At 37.7% G+C, this 27,782-nt stretch overlaps 1 protein-coding gene across 3 annotated transcripts; it reads left to right on the top strand.

The window, feature by feature from the left end:
• Positions 1 to 1,031: 1,031 nt before the first annotated feature.
• Positions 1,032 to 7,633, top strand: TEX30 (testis expressed 30). Of its 3 annotated transcripts, XM_063103224.1 has the most exons (6): positions 1,032 to 1,129; positions 4,012 to 4,085; positions 4,533 to 4,763; positions 5,735 to 5,786; positions 6,319 to 6,524; positions 7,253 to 7,633. In XM_063103224.1, the coding sequence occupies exons 2-6, from the start codon at positions 4,071 to 4,073 to the stop codon at positions 7,424 to 7,426; spliced, it is 678 nt and encodes a 225-aa protein (XP_062959294.1). In that variant the 5' UTR covers positions 1,032 to 1,129; positions 4,012 to 4,070; the 3' UTR covers positions 7,427 to 7,633. The 3 variants fall into 3 exon arrangements, with proteins under 3 accessions (XP_062959294.1, XP_062959296.1, XP_062959295.1); XM_063103226.1 differs by lacking the exon at positions 4,533 to 4,763; XM_063103225.1 differs by lacking the exon at positions 4,012 to 4,085.
• Positions 7,634 to 27,782: the final 20,149 nt, after the last annotated feature.

The following is a 27,782-nucleotide window of genomic DNA, read 5'->3' on the forward strand; positions in this document are numbered from 1 at the left end:
AGATTCAGTGATTGATTCAAGAAATATTTTTGTGCCAGGCATTATTCCATACACATGACAGTCAGTTTAAAAACACACACAAAAAACAACCCTGTCTTCCTGGGGGAGTTCAGTCAAGTGAGAAGGGACAGATACAGCCATAGGATGTTAGGTGACCAGAGAAGAAGGACACGATGTGTGGGAGGTGATTAGAGAAGGCCTTACTGAGAAAATGACACGTGAGTGAAGACCCCAAGGGGACGCGGCTGGCCACTGGGATCCCACGGAGGAGAGGGAACAGCCAGGACAAAAGCCCATAGTGGGGGCCTGCCTGGTGGGTTTGAGGTGTGAGGACAGCAGAGAAACCAGGCTGCCCAGAGCTGAAGGACCCAGGAAGAGAACAGCAGGAATCTTCGTAGAGAGGTGCAGGTGAGGGGACGGATCCCCACCACCTTGCAGGTTACTGTAAGGCTTTCGGTTTTGGCCATGAGCAAGACGGGAAGCCTTTGGAAGGTTCTGAGCCGAAGGGTTTACATTTCCACAGGATCCAGCTGGTTGCTGTGTTGAAGACGCAGCAGAGAGGTGGGCAAGGGCAGACACAAGACTCCATACGTGGGACTGTTTCAACAGAGAGAGAGACCATGGTGGGGCATGGCCCAATCTGGAAGGAGTGTTAAGAGGTGGCTGGATCTGTATATACACATGTGAAAGGAGAGCCAACAGGACGGATGAACGCTTGGGGGGTGTGAGAAAAAGACGTATCAGAGTCAATCCGCCTCATGGAGTGGCTGGGATGGGGAAGGGTCGTGACTGGAGCAAGCTCGGGGTGAGGGAGAGACTGGAGTTGGCTTTTCAGTTCTCCGCGTGTTGGTGACCAGAGGCGCCCCCTCGCTCCCTTCTCCCGGTCTCGGGCGGTCGCACTCGACAGCCCCCGCGAAGCGGGGAGAAGCGCGCGCCCGCCCCAGGCCGCCAGGAAAACTCCCACTCCCAGCGTGCCCCGCGGCCCGGCCCGGGGACGGGGTCTGCGTGCGCGTGCGCCGTAGCGGGCCGCGCTGGCGAGGGCTGCAAGGCGGTTGCTTCGAGCGTGCGGGTTTGCTCCCTGACGGGAGTGAGGGCGGTTAAGTGTCCACGGCGGCTTGTGCCTTTCCCGGTAGGTGCGCCGGTAGCGGTTAGCGCCGCCCAGGTAGGGGTGGCTTCCCGAGGGAGAGGTAGCTCGCGGAGCGGGCCTGCCGGAGCCGCCTGGGGCTCGAGGCGTCTCTCCTCAGAGGCTGTTGGTCGGAGTTCGGCGTAAGTTCGGTGCCCGCGGGCACCAGCCGGTGGGGGCTTCGTCCGCTTTGCCGAGTGGGAGGGCGGAGTGCGGGGTCAGTACGGACGAAGAGAGCCGAACGGGGGACTGCATCGATGGCATTTGCCAGTGTTTGGTGGCCGGATCGAAGTAGCCTCCGAGATTTGAGCGGTCGCCCCCTGGATGGTCCACAGCACAGCCCGGCACATACGCGTTTGTCGAGTGAATAAAAGCTCTTCCCAGCTGCCGTAGAACCCCGAACGCCTGTGAGACCTCGTTTGGAATTTTTACTCATGTGTTGTCTGGTGTGTGCTGTTGACCCGACCCCCGGAAGACTTGAACTCGTAACGTTTCTGTGTGCCCCATGACGGCCAAAGTAATGCTGTAGGCGTAACAGATAATGCACAAGCGTTTTTCAACTGAAGCTGATCCTTTCGCGTCAGATGTGATTACTTTTTACATCCTGAATATAAGGAGTTGTTATAAAACTCAGCTATTGAATGCTCCCGATGTGTGGACACGTACTAAATTACAGTGCATATGTCATTTAATCGTCACAGTATTTCTCCAAGCTGGTGTTGATTTTTCTCCATTTGCAGTTGAAGACATTGAGGCCCACTCAGCCTGCCTTCATACCCTGCCCTGTTCGAATCCGAAAGCCAAGGATTAATCCGACACTGTCCAGAGCAGGTTGCTTCAAGATTATATCATGGGACAATTTCAGTGTTTCTGAAGTAGAGTAGGACGTGTACACCAGTTGTGAAGAACATGAAGTCTGGAGGGGAGTAGTTTCGCCCCCCCACAAAAATATCACCGAACCCCATGTTAGAGAGTAGTAGTCGAGCATTCGAGGTTAAGGTCGTGGTCGAGTAGATGTATCTAATTTTACTCTCTCCTGAAATCTCACTAAAATTAATATAAAGGGATTTTTTTTTTTAAAAGACATAAACCCACAATGATGGAGAGAATGGGAAAGGCTCTAGAAAGCAAATGTCTTAACAACTCTTAATTCTAAAATAATGTGGAACAATTCTGTATAAACCACAGAATCTTCAAAACGCACAGAAACTGGCAGCACCTGACATCTTTGGAACTGGGAATAAAGGTGGTGGTGCTGGGGATAGGTGTGGGGTACTTGATAAAGATGACTTAAGTGAAACCTGCTTGAGAACCAGTTAGATATCTAGATCCCCGTCCCCATTTCACACTGTTGGGTGACTGCCTTTCTTCCTGTTTGAGATGATGGGATGGAGGCTTATTCTCGAGAAAGTGAAATAGGATCTTTGAACTGGGGGACTCAAGGCATAGTTAGTTGTAGGGCTAGTTTATGAAAATAGAGTCATTGAAGCCTGAAGTCCTTCATCTGCCTCTTCCCATTCAACTCCCAGAACTTTTGCGGCCAGAATAATACTCAAGATACAGAAAAATACAAATTAAGTTGGCTAGTGAGTGGTTGCCTTTGAAAAGGAGCTTGGTGGCTGAGGGGAGTGTGAGAAGACTTTACTATTTACATTTTTCTTCTTTCAAAATTTTGTACCATGTGAATGTATTTATTCAAAAATTAAATGTATTTTTTAAAAAACTATGGACAAAACCTTTGACAGCAATTCCTCTCCCAGGAATTTGTTTTATAGATATACCTACACACAGATGAAAGTAATGTAAGTCCAGTATTATCTAGAAAGATACACAAGAAGCAGATAATATTGATTCCCTTTGGAGAGAGGATCTGAGTGGCAAGGCAAAAGTGGAATGAGGAAGACTTTGTCATTATATATTCTTGGTACCTTTTGAACTTTGAAGTGCATTATTGTTACCCATTAATAAATGAATGTTAATGGGGATATAGTGGTGATCCTGACGTTAATAACATCCTGAACAATAAAAGATCTCTTTTAGTATGAAGGAATGCTGCCTAAAAACCCGAAAGTTACAGAGGCTTACAATATTTCGTGCTAGTGGTTCTTCAGGTCAGCTGATGTAGGTTTTAGCTGGACCAGGCTGGACTTTAGACTTTAGTTTTGGGTTCAGATCTGCTCCATGTTTTTTCATTCTGGGACTTCATGTGTCTTCATTCTGAGCTGAAAATGCAAAACGATCTGGAGCATATTTTTGTCATGGCTGAGTGTGAAAGTTCTGGAAATTTACCCGGTCTCAGCTCAGAAGTGGCACGTTGAAACTTCTACCTGTATTCCATTAGTTAAAGCAAGAGATATAGCCAAGCCCAAAGTCAACAGAGTGAAGATTCATACTCTGCCTACTGGGAGGCACTACGATGTCACATGAGAAGGGTGTGGATATATATTTCTGTTACATAGAAGGAAGAAGACTTGGAACTGATAATGATGAAGGAATTAGGTTAATAGAAAGATGCTGAGAAAGGAGGTTCAGGTTGGTTGAGAATGAAGGTGCTTCCAAAAATGTTTACATATTTATTATTATTTTTGCCAAAATACAGCAACCTTCTTTGATATGAATTATCTTAAGGCTTCCATGTCAAGGTGTCACATTTGCTTTCTCTTATATAATATCTGTCATACACCTGGCCCTATAACCAATTCTGAGTGTCTGTAGAAACCTTGAAAATAATATTTGGTTAATTAAATAATGTACATGTATAGACTCTAGTTTTAGAGAAGTAGTAGTTCTAAATGTGTTTATTTCAGTTACTAAATGTGTTCATTCATAGTTCTTGTGTCATATCCATGTCTGCCAACTCACCTTTCACAACAGAATCTTCTTTTCAGGTAGAGGTCCTTTGCTTCTCAGATGTAATGCACTTTAAGTTTGTTATTCAACAGTGAAAATGAGTCATACAGAGGTAATACATATTTTCATATGTTTTGCATCTTCAGAGTTCCTTTTGTAATCATATGGCTTCAGAGTAATTTTCTTTTCAGTTTACATTGTGAGAGGCAGTATAAGGGCTCTGGAGCAGACTGCTTGAGTTTGAATCCTACCTAGCTAGTGGCTATATAACCTTGGGCAAGTTACTTAATCAGCTGTGCCTTATCTATAAAATAATAATAGTACTTGCCTTATAAGAATTATTAGGAAGGTTAAATGAGTTAATACATATAAAACACTTATAATAGTACCTATCACACAGTAAGCATTTCTTAAATGTTAACTATTATTAATATTATTACTTTTTGTTTGGAGGCCGTGACTTGAATCATGAGTCTCACAGAGCAAACATGTATAGTTATTCAGTTATCTGAACAGGCAAGGAAGTAATTTTTGATCCCTTTATTCTCTTGAATTCCAGGTTAAATTAAAAATACCTTTTGGAAATAAATTACTAGATGCTGTTTGTTTGGTACCTAACAAGAGCTTAACATATGGAATAATTCTTACACATGGAGCATCAGGAGATATGAATCTTCCTCATTTGATGTCACTGGCATCCCATCTTGCATCTCATGGTTTTTTTTGCCTGAGATTTACCTGTAAAGGCCTTAATATTGTACATAGAATTAAGGCATATAAATCAGTTTTGGTAAGAAAATTTCTTTACATTTACTTATAACAGAATTCTGTTTAAAATTCTTAATAAATTTAAGACAAATTTTGTTAGAAATCATTTGGCTTAATGAGTAGCCTTAGAAAATCTTTTAGTGAGCATCCTTAGAAACTCAACAGTACATGAAAGCTGTTCACTGGTCAGATTTCTCTTTTTTGCCATCAGTTAGTTTCCATGGAGATGAATGCTCACATCATAAATGTCCCTCCATGATATTGTCAGGGAGGCTACTTATGATACGATTTTCTCACTGGAATTATGTAATGTAGAATATAGTTCTGGCATTCTATTTTGCCTACCATACTATGTATGTACAAATGTGGTACTGTTTTCTGTATATGTTATTTAGAAACATTGCTTAAAATCCCTCAATAAAAACTTAAATCTGAGATTTCTTTTATTTATTTTTTTTGTCTTTTTCGTGACCGGCACTCAGCCAGTGAGTGCACCGGCCATTCCTATATAGGATCCGAACCCACGGCGGGAGCGTCGCCGCGCTCCCAGCACCGCACTCTCCCGAGTGCGCCACGGGCTTGGCCCTGAGATTTCTTTTAATCTAAAGTATTTCAACCTTGTTAAGTTTTTAGAGCTTTAAATTAGATGTTAGTATTATTAGCAAATTTGGTATTAGTTAGAAGCTTTAACTGGCCCTTTTTTTAAACATAATTTGTTTAAAAATAGTTTAGTTCTTGAATATTTTTATAAAGGAAAATTGATTTCTTTTCTCATGTATTTGCCTGTATTACCCAGCATGTGATTTAATAGTGAAGGCATGACCAGAAGAGGCAAAACTGCTTGTTTACTTCTTTCAAGAAGAATCCCTTAAGATGTTGTGGTTGTTTCTGCATAGATTTTCATACTTTTCAGTAATGATGAGAAATAATACATCTTGTCTTTCCAGTGGGATATTTAATAGTAAAAGAATTGATGATTTTTTTTTTTTCTAGAATTACCTGAAGACCTCTGGAGAATACAGACTTGCAGGTGTTTTCCTTGGAGGTAAGTTGCAATACTCGCAAATACTTAACTACCATTTTAAATAGGGATAGGTAATCAAGAATTAAAATTAGTTGATAATAGGAAGCTAATTTAAGAATTTTTTTGTTTGTTTTGGTAAGTCACCTCTTTGATGTTAAGGTACTTTATATATTTAAAGCAAATTTAAACCTCATATGTAGTGTATTGTAATCTAAGGATCTGTCCTTTTATTTATATACTTGAGTCACCCTCTCACAAATGATGATTCCTTCACAAGATTATTCTCACCCTTCTAAATGTTCATCAGAAAAATAATTACTTTTTTTGTTTTATATATTTGACTTAAGATCTATCAGGTTTTAGTTCTTCATAAGGGTATAAGTGTCCATTATGGGTATTGCAACTTGTTAATTGCCACCTTTTGGAGTTAAGTAATTTGTTGTAAACAAATATGATGAATGAACAGTAAATGAAATCTGATTTGCCACACCATCACTGCTACTTTATGTGAATGTTTATATTTCATACTGAACATAATTTTAATTGATTTTAGGTCGTTCAATGGGCTCAAGAGCAGCTGCTTCTGTAATGTGTCATACTGAGCCAGATGATTCTCATGGTTTTGTTCGAGGTCTCATTTGTATTTCTTATCCACTGCACCATCCAAAGCATCATCATAAACTCAGAGATGAAGATCTCTTTCGTATTAAAGATCCTGTACTATTTGTGTCAGGCTCAGCAGATGAAATGTGTGAAAAGGTGAATTACAACTCAATGTTTGTATGAATGAGAGAAAGAGAATGAAAGACATATCTTAGGAGCAAGATATTACCTGCAACATTTAGTCTTGTTAAAAAGATGCTAATTTAAGAGAAAGAAAACAAATTGGGAAAAAATGCTAATTTAACTAATACTAGTTTTGTGCCTTAGTTACCTTGTTGCTCTGGAGAACCTAAAAATATATGCACACTGACAAAATTCATCTCCCTGGAAAGAGAGTTGGTAAATGGATTGACCCCTATTTGGGAAATGAAGGATTAATATTTGAATCTTCTCAATTTGGGATTACTGGGCTATACATTTATTTTATCATTTCGACGTTCAGGAAGATTATTTGTTATAAAATTGATTCTCGAGAAAGAATTGGCAATGTCTTCACAGTACTAGATATTAGCCTAATATTATAAAACAACTTTATATTTTCCAGAGCATATAATTTCCTTGGGACAAAGATTTTCTTGAAAAAAACATTTTTTTTGGCTCTAATTTATTTTTTATTGTCAGTAATAAATGCTTGATCTATTTTGTGCTATTGCTCTGTTTGAGAGAAGTGGACATTTCCTTGCACATGACATTGCCTAGAAAATTGTAGAGAAGGTATTTAATAAATACTTGGTGAATAGATGCCAGTATAGATGGGAGAGAGAGAATCTTTTATTAAACACCAATAGAACATTAGTCTAGTATACTCTTCTTTTTTCCCTTAGAACTTGTTGGAGAAAGTGGCACAGAAAATGCAAGCTCCCAATAAAATCCACTGGATTGAGAAGGCAAATCATTCCATGGCAGTGAAAGGACGGCCAACAAATGATGTTTTCAGAGAAATAAATACACAGATTTTGTTTTGGATCCAAGAAATCACTAATATGGACAAGAAATAGTTGTCATCATTTAAAAGCTATGTTATTTTGAATATAAGTACAGTTAATTTGATAAAGAATAGTATACCCTCAGCATTATGAGATATATTTCAGACTAATTTAATGTTCTTTAATGTTCCTCTATTTTTAAAACACGTTTTGTGATATGTCCTTTTCAAAATGTCTTTTAAAGCACTGTTATATAAAGATGATGTACACATACTGAAGGTGGCCTAACTATAATTTATTTTCATTAGTATAGTTAAGTTTTGAAAAAAAATTAAACATTTGAATTTTGTTACAATGGTGCCTTTGTTTTATTAATATGCAACTGAGAAAGTACTCTAATTTTATGGAGCAGTGTCATCTTTAAAAAAGGAAACCAAAACTTACTTTACTGTAGTAAATTTAGTCTAAGATTTGTAGAGTGTATACATCTCTTCATCTAATCTTTTAATACATCTTAATTAAGGGATAGGAATGGAAATAATTTCAAATATGTGGACCCTGAACACTTTTTAGAATGAAACAACAACTTTCATTCAAGAAGTGTTTACTGAAGGTCTGCTGTAGGCAAAGCCTCATTAGACTTGCAGAGATAAGTAGATGCCTGGAGCTTACAACATAGTGTGCAAAACAAGGGGTGGACTATTGTCCAATTAAGGGGAATTAAATAATGGCTAAAAAGTGGGACTCACATCTGTGCTGGATATAGGCAGAGTTAGGGGCACATAATTTTGCATTGAGGAGTTCAGGTATATCCTGAACTGGACCTTGACTGGTGGTATTGAATTATATTTAAAAAACATAGTTTCTGTATTTCCAATAAAGTACATAAAATGTGATGAGGCTCATGTTAAATTTATGTAGAAGTTTGTACTAAAGAGTGGTTTTCTATAATAAGAACTTAATCCTTTCCCTAGCTTCCCTACTGCTCTTAATGTTAGGTCCTTCAGACAGCCTCTGGTGACCTGGGCGGCTTGCAGATTTTTGAGATCTTTCATTCCTCCTGCCCTGGCAGAATCTGAATTTTAATTATTATGTGTTATTTTTTTAAATACAACATAAAGGATGACCACCTAGGTAACAATGTCCAAATTGTTTGTATTATAGAATAAAGTCATATCCAAATATAAATTCAAAATTCCTATAGCACTTAGTGTATAATAGCTACTTTTTGACTAAGTCATTTCCTGAACAAGACCTAAATTTTTTGAAATAGTGTATAATTAAGCAACAGTTAACATTTGAAATTTTAAAATAATACTGGTTTAAGAAGACTATAGAGAGAAAAAGATATTCAGAGCTGTCAAAAAATATATTCACTGGTCTATTAACAACTATAAACCAGTTGGAGAATATTATGAACCAGACGTAAAATTAACAGGAAAACGGAAAATACAAAACAGGACTGGCCAATTAGCTCAGTTTGGTTAGAGTGTGGTGTCAGTAACATGAAAGTCCAAGGTTCAAACCCTACCGGCCAGCAGCCAAAAAATATTAAAAAGAAAATACAAAGGACAATTTATTACAAAGCAAATCGTAATAGAAAAGTATGACAAAATAGATTTAAAAGGTTACTAACAAGGGTATCTAGTTATAATATTTGGGTTTGCAAAATTAAACTATAGGCATAATATGGATGACCAAAGATAATACTTCAAATATAGGGATAATGTAGGTGATTATTTAAAGTTGATTTTCCCCTGTGTTGTCTACAAGAAACTATTGTTCCTTATTGATATGATGCTTTGCCATTTGAGAACAGCATACCAAATCAAAGTTGGGGGGCATATAACTCCTAGAGAAAAATATCAGTGATATGTCTAAGGCTTAAATGAACATTCAGGAAAAGATCCTATCTGCTCTCCTGCACAGATTTGTGCTGTCCTGCAGGAGAACGTGCATCCCTTTCAAGTCTGAGTTTATAGTCAAAGAGCCATCCTGGTGTCTCCTCGGCTAGGCCCTAATTAATGGCACAACTGCTCACCTAGACCATTGCTTCCCAACTCAGAAGGATTTTACCTCCTCTGGGACATTTGGCAAATCTGGAAACATTTTGTCTGTCACAACTGGGGTGAGGGTACTCCATAGGTAGAGGAAAGGGATGCTGCTAAAGATCTTACAGTGCACAGGACAGCAACCGCAACGAAGAAGTATCCTGTTCAAAATGTCAGTGCCTATGTTGAGAAAGCTTGTCCTAGACAAACCAATTTTGGATTATCTTTAAATCCTTTTTTCCTTTACCTTAGGTCTTCCACCCCCCTTTCTAATCCATTTGCTTCCTTTTAGTTACTAAATTTCAGGTTTTCAGCCTATAAAAGTCTTGACTCTATCTCTCCTTTCTGTTTACACTGCCATCACTAATTCAGGTCCCTACCAATTTTCATCTATATATTTGCAATAGCTTAATTGATTTTCCTATTTCATTGTTTCCTTGCTTTGATACACCAGTTGATACTTCCAACTAAAAAACTGTTGCTGGGTCTCCGCAGGTGGTTCCACAGTAGGGCCCAATCAACACTTTAGTTTTCTTTCCCCTCATACTCTGAACTTGTAACAGTACTATAGCTAACCTGGACTACACAAAGTTTTAGAAAAGGGAAAACGTCTTTCTGCCTCTTTCTTTTTACTGAAAACATTTTTCCGAGTGTGTGTTTTGCCTGTTACCAAGTCCTACTCATCCTTTAAGGCATTTGATTTTTTTTCCCTCTTTGCAGCTTTCCTTGAATTACCCCCAGATAAAGTATCTCTCCTCAAATCCCATATCTTCCTTCTCTCTCTGTTAATCACATTCTGCCTTCTTATCAAGTTATTGATATACAGTCATGCTTTGCTTAATGACAGGGATATGTTCTGAGAAATGCGTCAGGTTATTTTGCCGTTGTGCGAACATCTTAGAGTGTACTTACACAAACCTAGATGGATATAGCACACTACACACCTAGGCTATGTAGTATTACCTATTGCTCTGGCCACCTTCGTGTGTGGTCCGTCATTGACAGAAACATCATTATACATGTGGCACACGAGTGTATTTGCTCTATCCCACTTAGACTACAAACTCCAAGTCAGGGAATATTTGTTGTTTTGAACTAAGATATTTACAGAAGAATTTGCAACCATTATGAACAATCCCTGGTTTTATGTTGCTATTTTATACACCTATTACTGGGACATTTTCCTGTTAAATAAGAACAAAAACCTGGTTCACAATATCCAAATAGTTCAAAGAATGAAACATTGATAGATGTAAAAGGGGATTTCATTTTATTTTATTTTATTTTGTCGATATACATTGTGGTTGATTATTGTTGCCCCTTACCAAAACCTCCCTCCCTCCTCCCTCTCCTCCCTCCCCCTCAACAATGTCCTTTCTGTTTGCTTGTCGTATCAACTTCAAGTAATTGTGGTTGTTATATCTTCTTCCCCCCTCCCCCGGTTTTGTGTGTGTGTGTGTGTGTGTGTGTGTGTGAATTTATATATTAATTTTTAGCTCTAAAAGGGGATTTTTAAAAACAATAGAATTTTTTTTTTCTGAGTATTTTCTTGTAGTATCTATACTTTATTTGTTAGCAATGGGCTTTTTATGGTTTTTTGTTGTTGTAGTTGTTGTTTTTACCATCTTCATGATTTTTTAAAATAAGTCTAGCTTAGCATTTACTTTTTTTTCTGGTCACTTGAGATTGACCTAAGACGAGGTTTCCATTGCAAGGGACAGAAGAGTCTGTTCTGAGAAATAAGTAATTATACTTGTATTAGTAGGCAGGTACATAAGTAACAAACATGACAAAGGCCTAGAGGAGAATATTTACCTGTATTTAAACTTAAACATCAGCAAGAGTGGTACTTAGCGTTCCTTTTCAGTCCTTATAAGAGCTCTTCAGTGGGATACTAATTAGGGATTCAGTGGCACAAAGCTTGGAAAGATCCAAGGAACTAAAAGGGGAGAGTGTTGAAACAATGAATCCCTTTTAAGGTAGTTAACATTAATTAAATTAGAGAATATCTTCCAGCAGGCAAGAGAAACTGAGTATTTTGCCAGCTGCCTTATATTTTATAGAAAAACTCAGCAGGATAAAATCACCGCAGTTGTGTATGTGGGGAGGGGACAGAGAGGAGTGTGTACTGTACAATAGCACTAGAAAAATCTAGAAGAATTGCTGAAGTTTCTTCCAGGGCTAATGAATACCTACCATGCATTCTGGAGGGCTATCCTTCGCAAAGACAAAACCCAAAATCAGAGTTAAACCTAAATAGTAAATAGGTTTCAGGCTACGGTAAATTCTGATGTTCAGAATGTGTCATTAATCTCATGATCTCCAATACTCAGAGGAAGTAAGAGTTTAGCAAACCTTTGTAGTATTCAATTAAACTGTGAGAGGAGGCCTGATAGTTTACTCCAATGGAATGAATAAATACTTCTTTCTTCAATCCACCTAGAATAAGTGAAGACAAAGGAAGTATTAATTATATTTTCAAAGGAAGAGTACTCTAAATCCAATGTAGTGTTAACAGTTTTCATTACTAGTCCTGAATATCCTGTCTACTTGTGACTAAAATTGTATTTGCTCAGTAAGCTTCCAGGACTACTCTCTAGACTTTGAAAGTGAACAGTACCTAGATGTGCCTCTGCACCACCCTTAATTCTGACATCAGAATGTACAGAACAAGTAGCTCCTTGGAATCACCATAGAAAGGGTGAAAAGGAAATTCACTTTTCCTTTGGAGGCCGTTCCAAAGTCTAACTTTGGTTTTCAGCATATCAAGTTTGTTGCCAACAGACCCCTGCAGGAAAAAGAAATATAAAATAAGGTATATTTTGAGGAAAAAAAAAAAAATCAGGCAGGCCCTTAAGAGACAAGTTATCATATAGCCTACGTGGTGGCAATGGGACATAATTAAACTTAAAAATTAATTGGTATTTATTTAAAATTCAAACTAAACTGGGCATCCAGTATTTTTATTTGCTAAATCTGTCAACCCTACATTCATTCTAGAAGGGACTATATTTTCCTGACCACAAAGAAACATACAATATACTATGCCTGGTAGAAATAGAAATGGTTATATCAAATGCTTTCTACCAAATCAAATTTATTCTATATTTTTTAAATGGTAGGGTAGTGATAATCCAACTATGCTAAGAGGTTGTTTATAGAATTATGTTGCTTTTTATGAAATTATTTGAGGATAATTTTTTGAATTTTAATAAGAAATTACTTATAGCACTGTACATGTTTCACCAATGAACTGTCATTATTGCTAAGGTAAGTTGATATGAGCTCAGTTAAATATCCATTATGACATGTACCTCACTTAGGACCAAAGCAATCACTGCTGCACTTGACACTGAGTAGCACTGGAAATTTTTTTTCTGGCAGAGAATTGCTTGTGGTTATTTGATGGGCATACCAACTTTTTGGGTTTGGGAGCATCTGAAATTGAGGACTGCTGAATGAAACACCGATTTATTTCACATATTATACTAAAATGCCAAAGCAATATTATTTCATTAAAAAAGGGGTGAGAGGTGGATTGGAAGATAACTTTTTGATATTGTGGGACCTTATAGAATCCTGGATTATTCAAAATGATTGGATGGCAATCATCTTTATAATTTTCCTAGGAATTATTTTTGAGATAGTACTCATAAAAATTTGTGCATCCTTTCAGAAGAAGCCTGTACTTCCAGAAAAGGATAGTTCAGATGCCCAGGAGGTAAGAACAAATGGTTGATTTCTCCCCATCCTATTTTTCAAAATCATACATAAGAATAATCTGCAAAACCTTTGAACTTTGATATCTGCATTACTCCTCTAACATTTTTTTCCTTGAAATAGAAAGAAGACAGTTGCCGGAAAAGCATGGAATTTGGTAAATATGACACAGTTTCATGTTTTGCTATCAAACTTGTTCAGCCTGGGCTTCTCCCTTTAATACTGTGACTTTTTTACTCCCATTTTGCTCTAGAGAATCGCTCAGTTATTCATCCATCTTCAGAAAAAAGGTAAGTGATATATTTTGAAATTAAATTAAATAGGTTGGTTATGTTTTACTCAAAACTATATTTATTTCTGAATTTCAAGAAGGGTTTTCCCATATGTGCAGAGTACCATAGCTATTCAACATTATAATTCAGTATAACATTCATTTTAAATGGTTGCTATGTTAAAAGCTGTGTTAAAGTTTTTTCATATGTTATTGAAATTTTCCTTCAAGGTAAGTATTCGTATTATTGTTTTTACAGGTGAGAAAAATTAAGTTTGGCAAGGTTAAGTGACTTGCTTCCCTACTCTAAACTGTCTTATCAGTACACTCAAAGTGGTATTTACCAGTTCTTATAATTCAATTGAAAAAATACTCATTGAGTACCTACTGTGAGCAAACACTGAGCTATGTGCTGCAAGCGTGACATGAAAGAAGTTTATAAAATTAGAATTTATCAGGATGCTAAAGATATCTTGGTGCTTGGGATTAAATACTGACATCATGACTAGTCTTGTTACTCTCAATATTTTAATTGTTTTAATTGAAAGCCATTGAACAATTATTAAATATCTACAATATAGTGGATACTGTGTTTGATGCTGGGATACGAACATAAGATTGTCTCTATTCTCAAGAGGCTTATATTCTTGTGGAGGAGAAATATATGTAAAGAATGATTGCCTTGTGGTGTGGTAACACAGTGATAGAAATATGAGAACATTTAGGAGATACCTAAACCAGCCAAGGGTTGTTTGGATGGCTTCATGAAGTAGGTTGTGCTGGAGGTGAATTTTAAAAGATGAATGAAAATTAGCCCCCCAAAAGACAGAGGGTTAGGAGGTTAAGAAAAACATTCTGGTATATAAGCAAAGGCAAGGAAATAAGAAACAGCACAGTATGTGCAAGAAATTATAATTATTTTAGAGTTGCTGGGATGTTAAGGTTGAGTTGGGAGTGGTGAGAGATAAATGAAGAGGTAAGCAAGAGTCATATCCTGGAGGGTTTTCTATACCATATTAAGAAGATTGAATTTAATTCTGTGGACAGAACCCACTGAAGATGATTGATGTTAGTGTAATTTCTTTCATTTGTCAGGTGTAAAAGATCTTTATTTATATAACCTGGTTGCTATATCATCATACTGTGTACTGGCAACTCTAATTCTAAGATGGGTGTCTATGGAGAAGCTATAACAATATCATCTGGAGGGATGAGTAGGTAGAATCTTGGTCAGGAAAGCCAGCACAAACTACAGCACCTCAATTGTGCAATCAGATTAGGTCCAACTGGGCAGGAGAGTTGGCATTTGAGATATTATAGGGGTTGGGTGTACACCGTGAATCAGAGAATTGACAGGTGATAGGAAGTCACAAAAAGAAATGGGGAGAAAAGGGTTTTCAGCTTCAGAATCAAGGAGACCTCAAAGTCCTCCTATCTCTCTGTGTGCCATTATTTCCTTAGGAAGCACATTTCTAGGGGGCTTTAGGGGAAAGTAATTGAGAAGAAGAGATTGGGGGCGGGTGGTGTCCAGGAAAAAGGATTAGGGAAGAGATATGGCTGCTATGGCAGCAGCATATTGTGGTGAAAAAACACAAATTTTGAATTAAAAAAGGTAAGGTAAGGCTTTTTTTAATATCATAGTTATGCCTCTTAATAATGGTGGCCTTAAACTCTCCATACCTCCCTTTTCTTATTTTCAAAATAGGAGTTAGAAGACTCACCTTTTAGGTATATCACGAACATTAGTTAAAATGATATGTGTAACAAAGCAAAAATATTTTACTCTGTCATCAGAACTTCTTTATTGGGACAGAACTATATTTGGGACAGCATCTTAACAAATTATTTTGAAATAGAAGGGCTTGAATATTGATAGAAGCCCAAGCACCAAAATGGTCAAAGAGCATTAGAGATGGAGTGGATTTTGCCTTGCTTATGAAATGGGAGAAAGAGAAAGGTGGGTCTTGGGGCAGAGGGGAGCGGAAAGGAGGCAGGCGCAAGTGAAATGCTGTAAGGCTCAGGACTGAGTAGCCTAAAGAGTGAGACCGCCAGTCAGTATCTGAAATCAGGGGGAGCTAAGCTGGACAGGTATAGTCTCAGTGAGCAAAGGAAATGGCTGCTATTCCATCGATTTGGGGGAAGGATTTATTTTAGGGTTGACCTCACCCATAGATGCATGTTCATGGGGGAGTCCACCACCAACTCCTTGATGTTCAGAACTTGAACCTGTCACTGACTGGTTGGTTTCAGAATCTCATTTCCTGAAGTGAGTTATCACTGATAGGTGAAATATTTTAAAAGCAGATTTGGTGTTTATTTGTTGCTGTGACTATAGGACTGCCATTGATTAATTTAATTGATGTCCAACCAGTTCTGGTACTTGTTACCAAGGCTATAGAACTGTCAGCTGTTTCCCAAGAGCATGGAGAGTTCCTTTTTTCTTGGCAGCTGGCTGGTCCAGGGATCTGAACTCTTGACCTTGGTGTTGTCAGGGAGTTCTTTTTAAAATTTCAAAATTCCATGGTGGAATGGAGAGACATGCGTGATGTTTAAGTGGGAGCTATTAGCATTGCTTTAATCAACTCCCTTCTGTTTCTGCCTCCAAATCTTCACTAAAGTCAGCCACATATATGAGTGGTTTGTGTATGAGGGATTTTTTCCTCACTCACTGAAATTTAGGGAAGGGTTATGTTGTATGTCTAGGCCAGCTTGCTGTAGCCAAGGGTTAGCAATCAGAATATTAGAGGTGGAGTAGATGATTCAGCAAATACTTACTGAGGGCCTACTCTGTGTCAGGAATTGTTCTAGGCTCTTGAGATACATCAATAAACAAAACAAAGATTCCTACCTTATGTTTGGGTGGTGGGGGAGGATCCAATAATAAGCAATAACATAATAAATAAATTATATAATATGTCAGAAGGTGACAGGTGAAATCAGGAAGAGATCTGCTGGCCAGGCATAGCCTCAGTGAGCAAAGCAAACTGCTGATCTTACATTGGATTTGGGGGAATGGTTTGTTTCAGGGTTTCCTTATGCTAGGATTAGATCATATCCATTCCTAAACGAATCACTTGGAAATGGGCTATGTAATCATGTGAAGCAGAATGAGGATGTTGGAGAATACACATCACGATCATTACTCCAACCCCAAATTTTGTCTTAGTTGTAAGGACAGACCTTGCTACCAAAGATTGCATACTAAAAGTAATGGGTGGATAATGAAGAGGTGTGTACAGCCTGTATTAGTTTTCTAGGGCTGCCATAACAAAATACCACAGACTGGGTGGCATAAACAACAGAAATGTATTCTCTCACAGTTCTGGAGGCTGAAAACCCAAGATCAGGGTGTCAGCAGGTTTGGTCTCGCCTGAGGCCTCTCTCCTTGGCTTTCAAATGGCCACTTTTTTACTGTGTTTTCACGTGGTTTATTCTCTGTATGTACCTGTCTCTGATGTCTCTGTGTCCAAATTTCCTCTTATAAGAGCACCAGTTATATTGGATTAGGGCCTCACCCTAAGGGGGTCAGTTTAATTAAATCACTTTTTGAAGGCTTTATCTCCAAGTACAGTCTTATGGATTAGGGCTCATCCATATGACCTCATTTAACCTTATTTACCTATTTAAAGACCTTATCTCCAAATACGGTCACATTCTGGAGTACTGGGGGTTAGGACTTCAACATATGAATTTTAGGGGAACATAATTCAGCCCATAACATAGCCTATGTATTAGAGGTTAATAAGTAACAATTGAGGAAACTTGAAAACTATTTAACATATTTTAAATATTCACCTAATATTTGGGGGGTTATATATTAAAAAATGTAATCATTAGTGTAGCCTAAAATACCCCAAATTTTACTTAGCTGAATCAAATTAATGAGATTCTCCTATATAAGTTATAATTTCACACAAGTGGTTTTTCTAGTTAGGTAGATCATGATACTACCTTCACTACTTTGAGGGTTATTTAAGAGTAAGGTCACACTTCCAGTAAAGTATGAGATAATCTGTGTTCTCCTAACAAATAGCTACTAGAGCTATCTGACCCAGTCTATATGAGTTTCAGATTTTATTTTATCTATTTATTTATTTTTGGTGGCTGGCTGGTATAGGGATTCCTGTATTTTATTTTAGGCTCACCCTTCTATAAAACAATAATTCTCAAATTCATGTCTTTTGCCCATTTTAAATCAGATTTTTGGTTTTTTGCTGGTGAGTTGTTTGAGTTCCTTATATATTCTGGATATTCGTCCTTCTCAGATACATCGCTCATACTTCCTCCCATGCTGTAGATTGTCTCTTCTTCACTTTGTTGATTGTTTCCTTTGCTGTACAGAAGCTTTTTAGTTTGATGGAATCCCGTATGTTTATTTTTGCTTTTGTTGCCTGTGCCTTTGAAGTCTTGTTCAAAAAACTTTGCCCAGTCCAATTTCATGAAGCATTTCCTCTATGTTTTCTTCTAGCAGCTTCATAGTTTCCAGTCTTATAGTTAAATCTTTAATTTATTTTGAGTTGATTTTTCTACATGGTGAGAGATAGGGGTCTACTTTCAATGTTTTGCTTGCAGATATCCAGTTTTCCCAGCACCATTTATTAAAGAGGCTATTCTTTCCCCAATGCATATTCTTGGCCATGTTGTTGAAAATCAGTTGGCAGTAAATGCACTCTCTTCTGTTCCATTGGTCTATGTGCCTGTTCTTATGCAGTACCATGCTGTTTGGGCTACTATAGCTTTTTAGTATATTTTGAAGTCAGGTAGTGTTATACCTCCAGCTTTGTTCTTTTTGTTCAAGATTGTTTGGCTGGTCAGGATCTTCTGTGGCTCCATACAAATTTCAGGATTGCGTTTTCTCTTTCTGCAAAGAATGTCATTGGTATTTTGATAGGTATTGCATTGAATCCATAGATTACATTGGGTAATATAGACATTTTGATGTTACTGATTCTTTCAGCATCTCAAAAGATGACATGCAAATGGCCAACAGTTATATGAAAAAATACTCAACATCACTAATCATCAGGGAAATGCAAAGTGAAACCACAATGAGATATCAACTCCAGTTAGAATGGCTATTATGATAAAGAAAACAACAAATGCTGGTGAGGATGTAGAGAAAAGGGAACTCTCATACATTGTTGGTGGGAATGTAAATTAGTACGGCCATTATGGAAAACAGTATGGAGTTTCCTCAAAAAATTAAAAATAGAACTGTCCTATGATCCAGCAATCCCACTTCTGGGTATATATCCAAAGAAAATGAAATCAGTATATTGATGAGACACCTGCACTCCCATGTTCATTGCAGTATTATTCACAACAGCCAAAAGATGGAATCGACCTAAATGTCTATCAATGGATAAATGGATAAAAAAATTTGGTATATGTACACAATGGAACACTATTCAGCTGTAACAAAGAATGAAATCCTGTCATTTGCAGCATCATTGATGGAACTGGAGATCATCATGTTAAGTGAAGTAAGCCAGGTGCAGAAAGACAAATACTGGGGCCGAGCCCGTGGCGCACTTGGTAGAGTGCTGCGCTGGGAGCGCGGCGACGCTCCCGCCGCGGGTTCGGATCCTATATAGGACTGACCGGTGCACTCACTGGCTGAGTGCCGGTCACGAAAAAACGACAAAAAAAAAAAAAAAAAAAAAAAGACAAATACTGCATGATCTCACTCATACGTGGAATCTTAAAGAAAGTGGTGCTCATAGAAGTAAAGAGTAGAATGGTGGTTATCAGAGGCTGGGAAGAGGTGGGAAAGGAAGAGGTTTGTTGACAAGTACAAAGTTACAGTTAGATAAGAAGAGTAAGTTCTGGTGTTCTAAGAAAACTATAGCTAAAAATAGTGTACTGTGTATTTCAAAATAGCTAGAAAAGAGGATCTTGAACATTATTACCACAAAGGAATGATAAATGCTTAAGTAATGGATATCCCACCCAGAGGGATCATTATATAATATATACATGTATTGGAACAATATACTGTATCCCATAAACACGTACAATTAAAAATTTTAAAAAAATTTTTAAAAATTTCTTATGCATCAGAATCACCTCAAGGGCTGATTAAAGCTCAGAACTATGTAATGAATTACTTTATAATGTGGATAAAGGCTTTCCTACTTCTCTCTATATGGATCTGTTTTCATATATTATACTGGCTTTCCTTAAATGTAGAAGAGTCCTTGTAATAAATATAACCTAAGCAACATTTTATTTGCACACTTTTTTTTTTTTTTGTATTTCAGAGTTGACAGGTTTTTGGAAAGAAGAATTACTTCATTAGTTACATCTAAAGAAAATAAAGATAACTTTGAAGTTAGAATTTCATCATCAGATGAAATAATGTGGGCAGGTGCCAGTGAAACTGAATATCAAGTAAATCCTTTTAGTGAAAGTCATATGCCATCTTCAAGAGGGTCCAGCTCATCTTTGTCCATGTTTCATTCAGTAGTAAAGGAAATTTTCCTAAGCCATAGAGATCATCCAAAACATGAATATGAAACAGTACAATTTTCTTCAAAGAAATTATTTTCCATAATGAAAACCAACACAAAGAAAAATTCAGAGCTATCTTCTGATGTTAGCTTTTCAACAATTAGAATCAGTGTAGAAAATGAAGATCTAGATGTGGCACCGTGTCCTCCTGTTCATTTATTTCTTTCTAGAGACCAAGTTAGACTTCTAGAAGAAAATGTGAGAAATCAAATTCCTTTAAAACTCAAAGCTATGTTAGAGAGTAAGACTACCTGTCTGTGCTCAAGATCTCAAGAGTCCTTGATTCAGAATCAACATTCGGTTGGAATGGTTATTTCTGCCCATGCACAAGATTCTTTTCCAGGACAAAATGCTATTCAGAATCATGGTTTTTCTGAAGCCCAATATACTAGTCAAGCCCAACAATTTATTCACAACCAAGAATCAGTTAACAGCCAGCCTGATATCAAAGTCAACTACTTTGCCCAACCTCAAGATATGATGAAGAAACCATTTTCTAGCAGCACACAAGACTCCTTTCAGGCTCCAAATATGAATAGAAGCCAACATTTCATTGAAGTCCCTTATAATGTTGTGACACAAGAGTCAATTGAGGGCCCAGAGTCTGATGAGGCCCAATGTTCTGTTTGGTTTGAAGATTCAAACAAGATTAAATATTCAATTAAGGGGGAAAATACAGATTTTAAGAATTCTGAATTTGTAGTTTTAACTCTAAATCCAAATTCAGTTGCTGAAGATTCACCACAACTAAAGAGCGTAAAGCCACAAACCCAGCATCAGATTGCTTCATTAGAATCAAACCAGTATTTTGCATATAGCTCAGTGCCTCCTTCACCTACCATGAGAGGGCAAAAAAATGGAAGAAAAACACCAGATAGTAAAAGCAAACTCAGTCTTAAAGTATCATCTCTAAAAGCAAAGAAAACACCAACTTCCCAGGTATTTCAAATCACAGTATGTCACACTTTCAAAAATAGGAATGAGTTAGGATGCAAGAATAACATTGAGAAGAAAGGATTTCATCAAAGGAGGGGAATATCAGATATAGCTTTTCATCTTATCTCTCCCCCCAAGCTTACTTCTCCTTACATTAAAAAGTATTCCAGAAAAAAAACAGTGAAAGTCATGCCAGGTTTAATAAAATGTGGACATTTTCTGCAGAAGCAAAATAAGTCAGCAGATACAGAGAAAATCACTTATGCAGGTCCTATTGAGGAGAGAGGAATCTCGGGCATTATTAAAAATGTAAAGCAACATGGCAGAGAAAATGAAGGACTAAAAAAAATGTCACCAAAAATGTTTCCCCAGCTAGAACAATCTTCTGTGGTCACTACTGATCAACTAAAAGCACCTTGTTCACTGACAGAAACAAACTGGAGGAGTAAAGAGTCTCCTAAAGACCTAATTACACAAGCAAAGGGAATTGGTATTACAGAGATTCATGCCCCAAATATTAAAAAAACATTTGACCTGCATATTCCAAAGCATAAGTTACCTTTAGAAGAAGCTATATCAGAATGTATGCAGAAACTTGTTTCCTCTCCCAAAATGGAATTGAACAGAAGAATAAAAATACGAGAGGACCTACAAAATACAGACAATTTCCATCTTGAACGTTCCAATGGAGAGGAGTTACCAACTAGTACACCAAGAATGCAAAGGTGCTTCACAAAGGAGAATACACAGAAACAAAAAGACTTTCTAGAAACTGTTCTGGAATTGTCAAATGTCAATTCGCTCATTTCCCTAGGAACCAAAAAGCATAAAAGTGTAAAAACTCATGTTAGTGCAGAAGGTACAAATCTGAAGAAAAAAACCCCATTACTACTTAATATTACAGAAAATGGTAACCAAAGTGAAAGTGAGGAACTGGAGTGCAACACTAGAGGCAACCTAAAAAACACATATCAAGATAAAAGAATGTCTAATGCATTTCACAGTGCCACTTACACTACCACTTCTGAATCACCTGATGTGGAAATGCTTAGCAGATTAAAAGCCGAGACAGACACATCAAGAGTAATAAGTCTCAGTCATTTAGCATTAAGGCAAGAGAAATTACCAGATAAAAAGAAAACACAGAATGTCAAATACATTGATGGCAGTTCTATATTTAAAAACCCACAACAAGGTGACAATGAGCAAAAGGAACAAGACGACCGAGAAGCAATTCCACAGCTGACACAAGGTTTCAGTCGCAGCATACATCTAAAGCAAAAGCCCAAATGTGTCAAATTTGAAATGGAGCAGATCAGTTCTTATTTTCTTGCTCAAAATAAGGAACAAAACGTACAACCACAAACTCTCTCTACACACACCATTTTGCAGTCTAGTCCATGCCCCATGCTGGATCCATTTCCAGTAGAGAAGGTAAAGCAAAGCACAATGAGACCCACAGTCAGAGAAAGTGCTGCGGATTCATGGAATCCACTTACAGTGCCAGAGAACTTACCAGTTGGTGAACTTTTAATTAAAACAACAGAGTATGGTGTCCCATTTGATCGAAACCTCAGAAACACACTGGATGGTCATATTGTAGAGGAAGAGAAAGACTTAAAAAGAGATTTACCTGCAGTTGCCCTGAGGTCTTTCAATATCTGCATGCTTGCTTTGCCATGTTTTAAAGGGCAGAAAATCAGGAAAAAAATGTCAGGAACAAAAAGTGTACTCAGTGTCAAACATGTAATTATGAAAGTAAGAAAGGCAGCAATTTCACTGATGCCTTATATGAATAGACATTGTACTCCAAGCTACAGAAAAAAATTGGGAAGCAATTTTGAAATCACAATTAAACAGATGCTACAAGATAAAATTTTCACAGATGTGCTTCTGAATGTCATTTACCCTCACATGTCTATTTTGCTGAATACTAGAAAGCATAGCAGGTTAAATGCAGAGGATCACAGTCATATCAAGCTAACTCAAGAGAAATCCCAAAATGAAAGAGAAGAAGACTGTTCAGATTCCATTAATAAGGGAAATGAATCTCTAAACACACGAGAAGCTAAATTTCAAGATGAAGTGAAAGCAATCAAAGAAGTTCTACAAAAAGCAGTCTCTCATGGTAACTGGAACCTCAGATTTGATGCAGATGCAGTAAAGAAGATTAAAACAGAGAAAGAAATGCATCAACCAGTTCCATTCACAGAAACCACTATGGAGTCTCATGCTGAGCATGTGAAGAGAAGCGTAACAACACTTGCAGGCTTCAAATGCACTGCAGATTTGGAAATGCCTCCTCCAATGTCAGGAAGACCACTGATTGGAGACCCCTTAAACCAAACAAGAGAAAGCGATGTTCCAAGTAATGGAAATGATGCAAGAGGAGCAGATTACTGTTTTGCAGGAAAAAAGGCAGAATCGCCAAAAGATTTACCAGCAACTTCCCCAGTGACTTTTAATTGCTACATGCCTGTTTCATCTTGTTCTAAAAGGAAGAAAAACAGAATAACATTCACACACACGACAAGTGCAGTGAGGTCCAATGGTATAAATATGGAGGCAATGAAGCCATCAACCTCACAAATATTCAATATCACAAGCCACAGAAAGGAATTGGAATCGGACTTTAAGACCAACTTTAAAAATATAAACAAAGCTAAATTATTGGTACCTGAATGTCTGAATACCCTTCACTCTCCCATGCATAGCACATTGCAGACAGAGTTCTGTTATGCTCAGTTAAAACAAGGAGGACCAGCAGATGAAAAGAATGTTGATTTCTTTGATAAGAATAGTGCATTCTATAAAAGAGAGAAAAAATTGCAAGATGGAGAGGAAGAGGAACAAAAAGCTTTACTAGCAGCAGCTCCACAGCATAGCCAGCACCTATGGTCTGATGCATGTCGAATAAAGGAAACCCACCTTGATAAAACAGACTCAGCACTAAACTGTTTAACACAAGATTTTCTTATTAATGGGCAGAGTCTGCAGCACCAAACAGGTTTTACACAAACTACTTTGGAGGCTAATCTCAAAATGGATCCTACGAAAGCTGAACTACAGAAAACCAACAAAACAGAAAGTGACATAAAAGTCCTTGTGGGCCCTAAGATTCTGTCTCCGAAAGCAGGGAACTCACTACCCAGTGAACTTTTAAACACAGCAACAGAGTGTGGTTTATCATCTGGTAGAAACCCTAAAAGGCAATTAGATTCTTATTTTATGGGAAAAAATTTAGAGTTACCAACAGATTTGCAAGTGACATTCCTGCAATCTTCTGATTCCATTATAAAACCCTTTGTTTCCAAATCTAAAAGACAGAAAAAAACATTAAAATTAGCAAGGAAGCAAACACCAGTGAGTCGCAAATGTAGAACTATGAGGGAAGTAAAGCCATCAGTTTCACATGTGCTTAGTGGCAGGCATAGCAAGGAACTGCAAAGCAACATTAAGATGAGAGAGCCACAGCTAAGGCAAAATGGAGCAGATGCACTTTTGAACGTTATTCACTCCAAAGTGACTATTTTGCCTGACATCAAGATGAGAAGTTTGAATGTGGAGACAGATTTGCAGAGGATAACAAGACTTGGTCATATGCAGCTAATGCAAGAGAAATCACCAAATGGAAGAGAAGTATGTTGGCCAGATTCTACTGATATGAGTGGTTCCTCTAACAGTGTGAAATATGGAAAGGAGGAGGAGGGGGAACCTGAAGCTTTACAGGCTCCAGAGAATAGCCGTGGCTTCATACTCAATGCACATCAGAAGAAGGATCATGACCTTGTCAAATCACGTGAGGAATGGAGCCAACCAGGAAGTATAAATATTCAGGTACAAACACAAACACATTTTACACAAACTATTTTGGGTTCTACTTTATGCCCTAAACTGGATCCATTTCAATATGAAAAGCTAGAGAGTTGTGTTAGGTTTTTTCCTTTAAAGTCTGGGGAAGCAAAGGTTGATGAAATATTTTCTGTAAGAGAAAGTGGTGTCCCATCTGATGCAAGCCATGAAAAAGGACAAGCTGATGGTAGTGAAAAGAAAGAGACGGTGACTTTTGATTTCTGTGTGGCTGCTACATCTGAAAGGAAGAGAAACTTCAAACAATTTTCAGACATGAAAACTTTAGTGAATCCCAAATGTAGGATTACAAAGGCAAAGAAACTACCAATTTCATACATGCTGAATATCAAGGGTGGTACTAGTCTACACCGTAGAAAAGAATTGGGATGTAACTTGACCACCAAAATGAAAGAGGTGCGTCAAGGTAAAAAAGTGACAGATAAAATGAACTCTGTGATGACAGTTTCACCTGACATTATGTATAGTAAGATAGAAACAGAAAAAGACATGCTAAGAGAAAAAAGACTTAGTTTTACACAAATAAAGCAAATGATATCACCACATGAAGGAAGTGTTACTTCAGATGACATCAAAGAAACCAATTTTCAAGATGAAGAGGAGGAAGAAAGTGAACAGGAGGCATTATTAAAAATAATTCCACAGCACAGCCAACATTTTATATTCTGTTCAGGTCAGAGGAAGGATCTTGGCTTTGACATATTAGAAAACCAAGGAAGTAGGAAAATTCTGTTTGTTACAGAACAAGATGTCCCACTACAAATGCAGCCTACAGATCCAATGCAAGGAGAGGAGCTGATGAAAAGTCTCCAGACACAAAATGGCACATGTACAGTGAGTTCAGGGCCTCCTCTAAAACCAGCGGAATCACTAGTTGGTCAAGTTTTAACTGGTACAATAAGATGTGGTGTCCCAAGTGATGGGAATCATATGGGAGAACTGCACCCTCAGGGTAAAGCGGAAAAGACAGAGGTTAAAAAAGATCCACAAGCTACTGTCCTGGAGTCTCCGAAACTCTCCACACCTGATCTACCTGAATCTAAAAGGCAGAGAAAGATATTTACATGTATAGCCTTAAGACGTGAAATGAGTCCCAAGCGTGTAACTATGAAGGCAAAGAAGGCACCGATTTCACAGATACTTAGTATTCCACAGTGTGGTTGTCTAAAAAATCTACTTCCAAAGATCCTGAAATCACAGATTTTTGAATTTTTAACATACTCTGGGGTCCTATCTGATGGGTTTCATATGGGGGTACTAGAAGATCTTACTGCAGAGAAAAGGAAAGGGTTGACAAAAGAATCACAAGCAACGATTCCAGGGTCTTTGGATTTCTCCATGCTTGCTTTACCTGCAAACTTAAAACTTATAAACAGAAGACATAAAATGAGTCCCAAATGTGTAACTTTGAAGGTGAAGAAGGTATCATTCTCTCAGACATTTAATATCACAGGATGTGGTACACCAAGCCATAGAAGGCAATTAAAATGCAACTTCAAAACCATGATGAAACAAGGTAAACCTGTGGCAGATATATTCCTAAATGCCATTTCCTGTTCCATGCCTGTTTCCCTTGACATGAAAGTGCATAACAGAAAAAAAGAGACAGACATAGTATGGAAAGGGAGATGTAGTCATGAACTGCAAAAGCAAGAGCAATCAGCACATGAAAGGAGAGCCTGGGATGCCAATTCCAGTGATAAGGGCAGTACCTCAAATGGCACTAAGTATGTCAAAGACCAAGGTGGAGAAACAACCCCACTCATTTCCCAATACTTCAATCTCAATGCTCATAAAATGAAGGAGCCTAACTTTGTGAAATCAGATTTAGAACAGAAGAATTCAGCAAGCAAAAAAATTCCCAAAGCACTTATTACAGTTCAGAAGCTGAAGAAACAACCACTTGCCACACAAAGTGTGTTAAATTTTATTTCTTATTCCATTTTGAATTCATTTCCATTTGAGAAGCTACCAAAAAGAACGAAAACACCAAAAGGCTTAGAAGATGCAGGGAGGCCAAAGATTTCATCTCCGATGCCAGGGAAACCAATTAGTGAATTTTTAATTGTTACAACACAGAATGACATCCCATCTGAAAAAGGCCCTAGAAAGGAGCTTGCTAGTTCTATTCCAGAGGGAAAGGTAAGGTTACAAAAGGATTTACAAGCGAGAACCCTAAAGACTTTTGATTTCTCAATGCCTGCATCATCTGAGTTTAAAGGCCAAAGAAATGAGTCTAAAGCACAAATCTCTAAGTCTGTAACTGGGAAAGTGCACATACCATCAGTTTTTGAGACAATTAATATCACTAGGTGTGGAGTCCATAGCCATAAAAAGAAACAGGAATTCATCTTGGAAAACATGGCCAAAGTAATATCTCAAGGTATGTTAAATACATTAATGAATAATTTTTCACATACACCTGTTTCACCGGGCATCAAAATGCATAAAAAAGTAAAAGTGAAAAGCCCATTAAGAAAAACAAGCAATATTATACAACTAAAGCAAGATAAAGGGAAAACATTGTATACGTATCCCTTTAATAAACGGAGTATCTCAAGTAACACAGTAGAAGCAAGATGGCAAAATGAAGAAGAGAGAGAAAGCAAAGAAGTTTCATTTGCAGCAAGTCTGCAATTTCTGAACAGTATAGGAAGTAGAAAAGATCAAAGCTTGCTTATCCCAGAGCAAGCAGTACAGCAACAAACATTAGTTTCTCCTCTAATGACTCCATTTCAAACAAAAAACCCAAAGAACATCCTGCAACAAAAAAAATTATTACATAAAGTAGGAGAAAAGATTCCATGTCCAAAATCAGACAAGGCAATGTTTGACGACCTTTTAATTGATGAAGTACAGCATAGTACTGCATCCGATGGGAGCCCTACCAGGAAGCTGGATGTTCACAGTGCACCTTTGCTACCACTTGAAGGAGTAGAGGAAAATATAAATACACAAAAAATGATAAAATACAAAGTTGAAGGAAATATTCTACCTACTAAGTCAGGGAATTCAGTGTTTGGAGGTCCATGTGATGAAAGTTCTAGAAGGAAATTGGATAGTCATATTG

Source organism: Cynocephalus volans, chromosome 7 (genome assembly GCF_027409185.1).
Source record: "Cynocephalus volans isolate mCynVol1 chromosome 7, mCynVol1.pri, whole genome shotgun sequence".
In the NCBI taxonomy this organism is placed as follows: Eukaryota; Metazoa; Chordata; class Mammalia; order Dermoptera; family Cynocephalidae; genus Cynocephalus; species Cynocephalus volans.

Excerpts from the sequence above, each read along its gene's own strand:
- TEX30 (XM_063103224.1), top strand. Across the intron at positions 5,787-6,318 it reads TGCAGGTGTTTTCCTTGGAG|GTCGTTCAATGGGCTCAAGA; the intron begins GTAAGTTGCAAT and ends AATTGATTTTAG. Across the intron at positions 6,525-7,252 it reads CAGATGAAATGTGTGAAAAG|AACTTGTTGGAGAAAGTGGC; the intron begins GTGAATTACAAC and ends TTTTTCCCTTAG.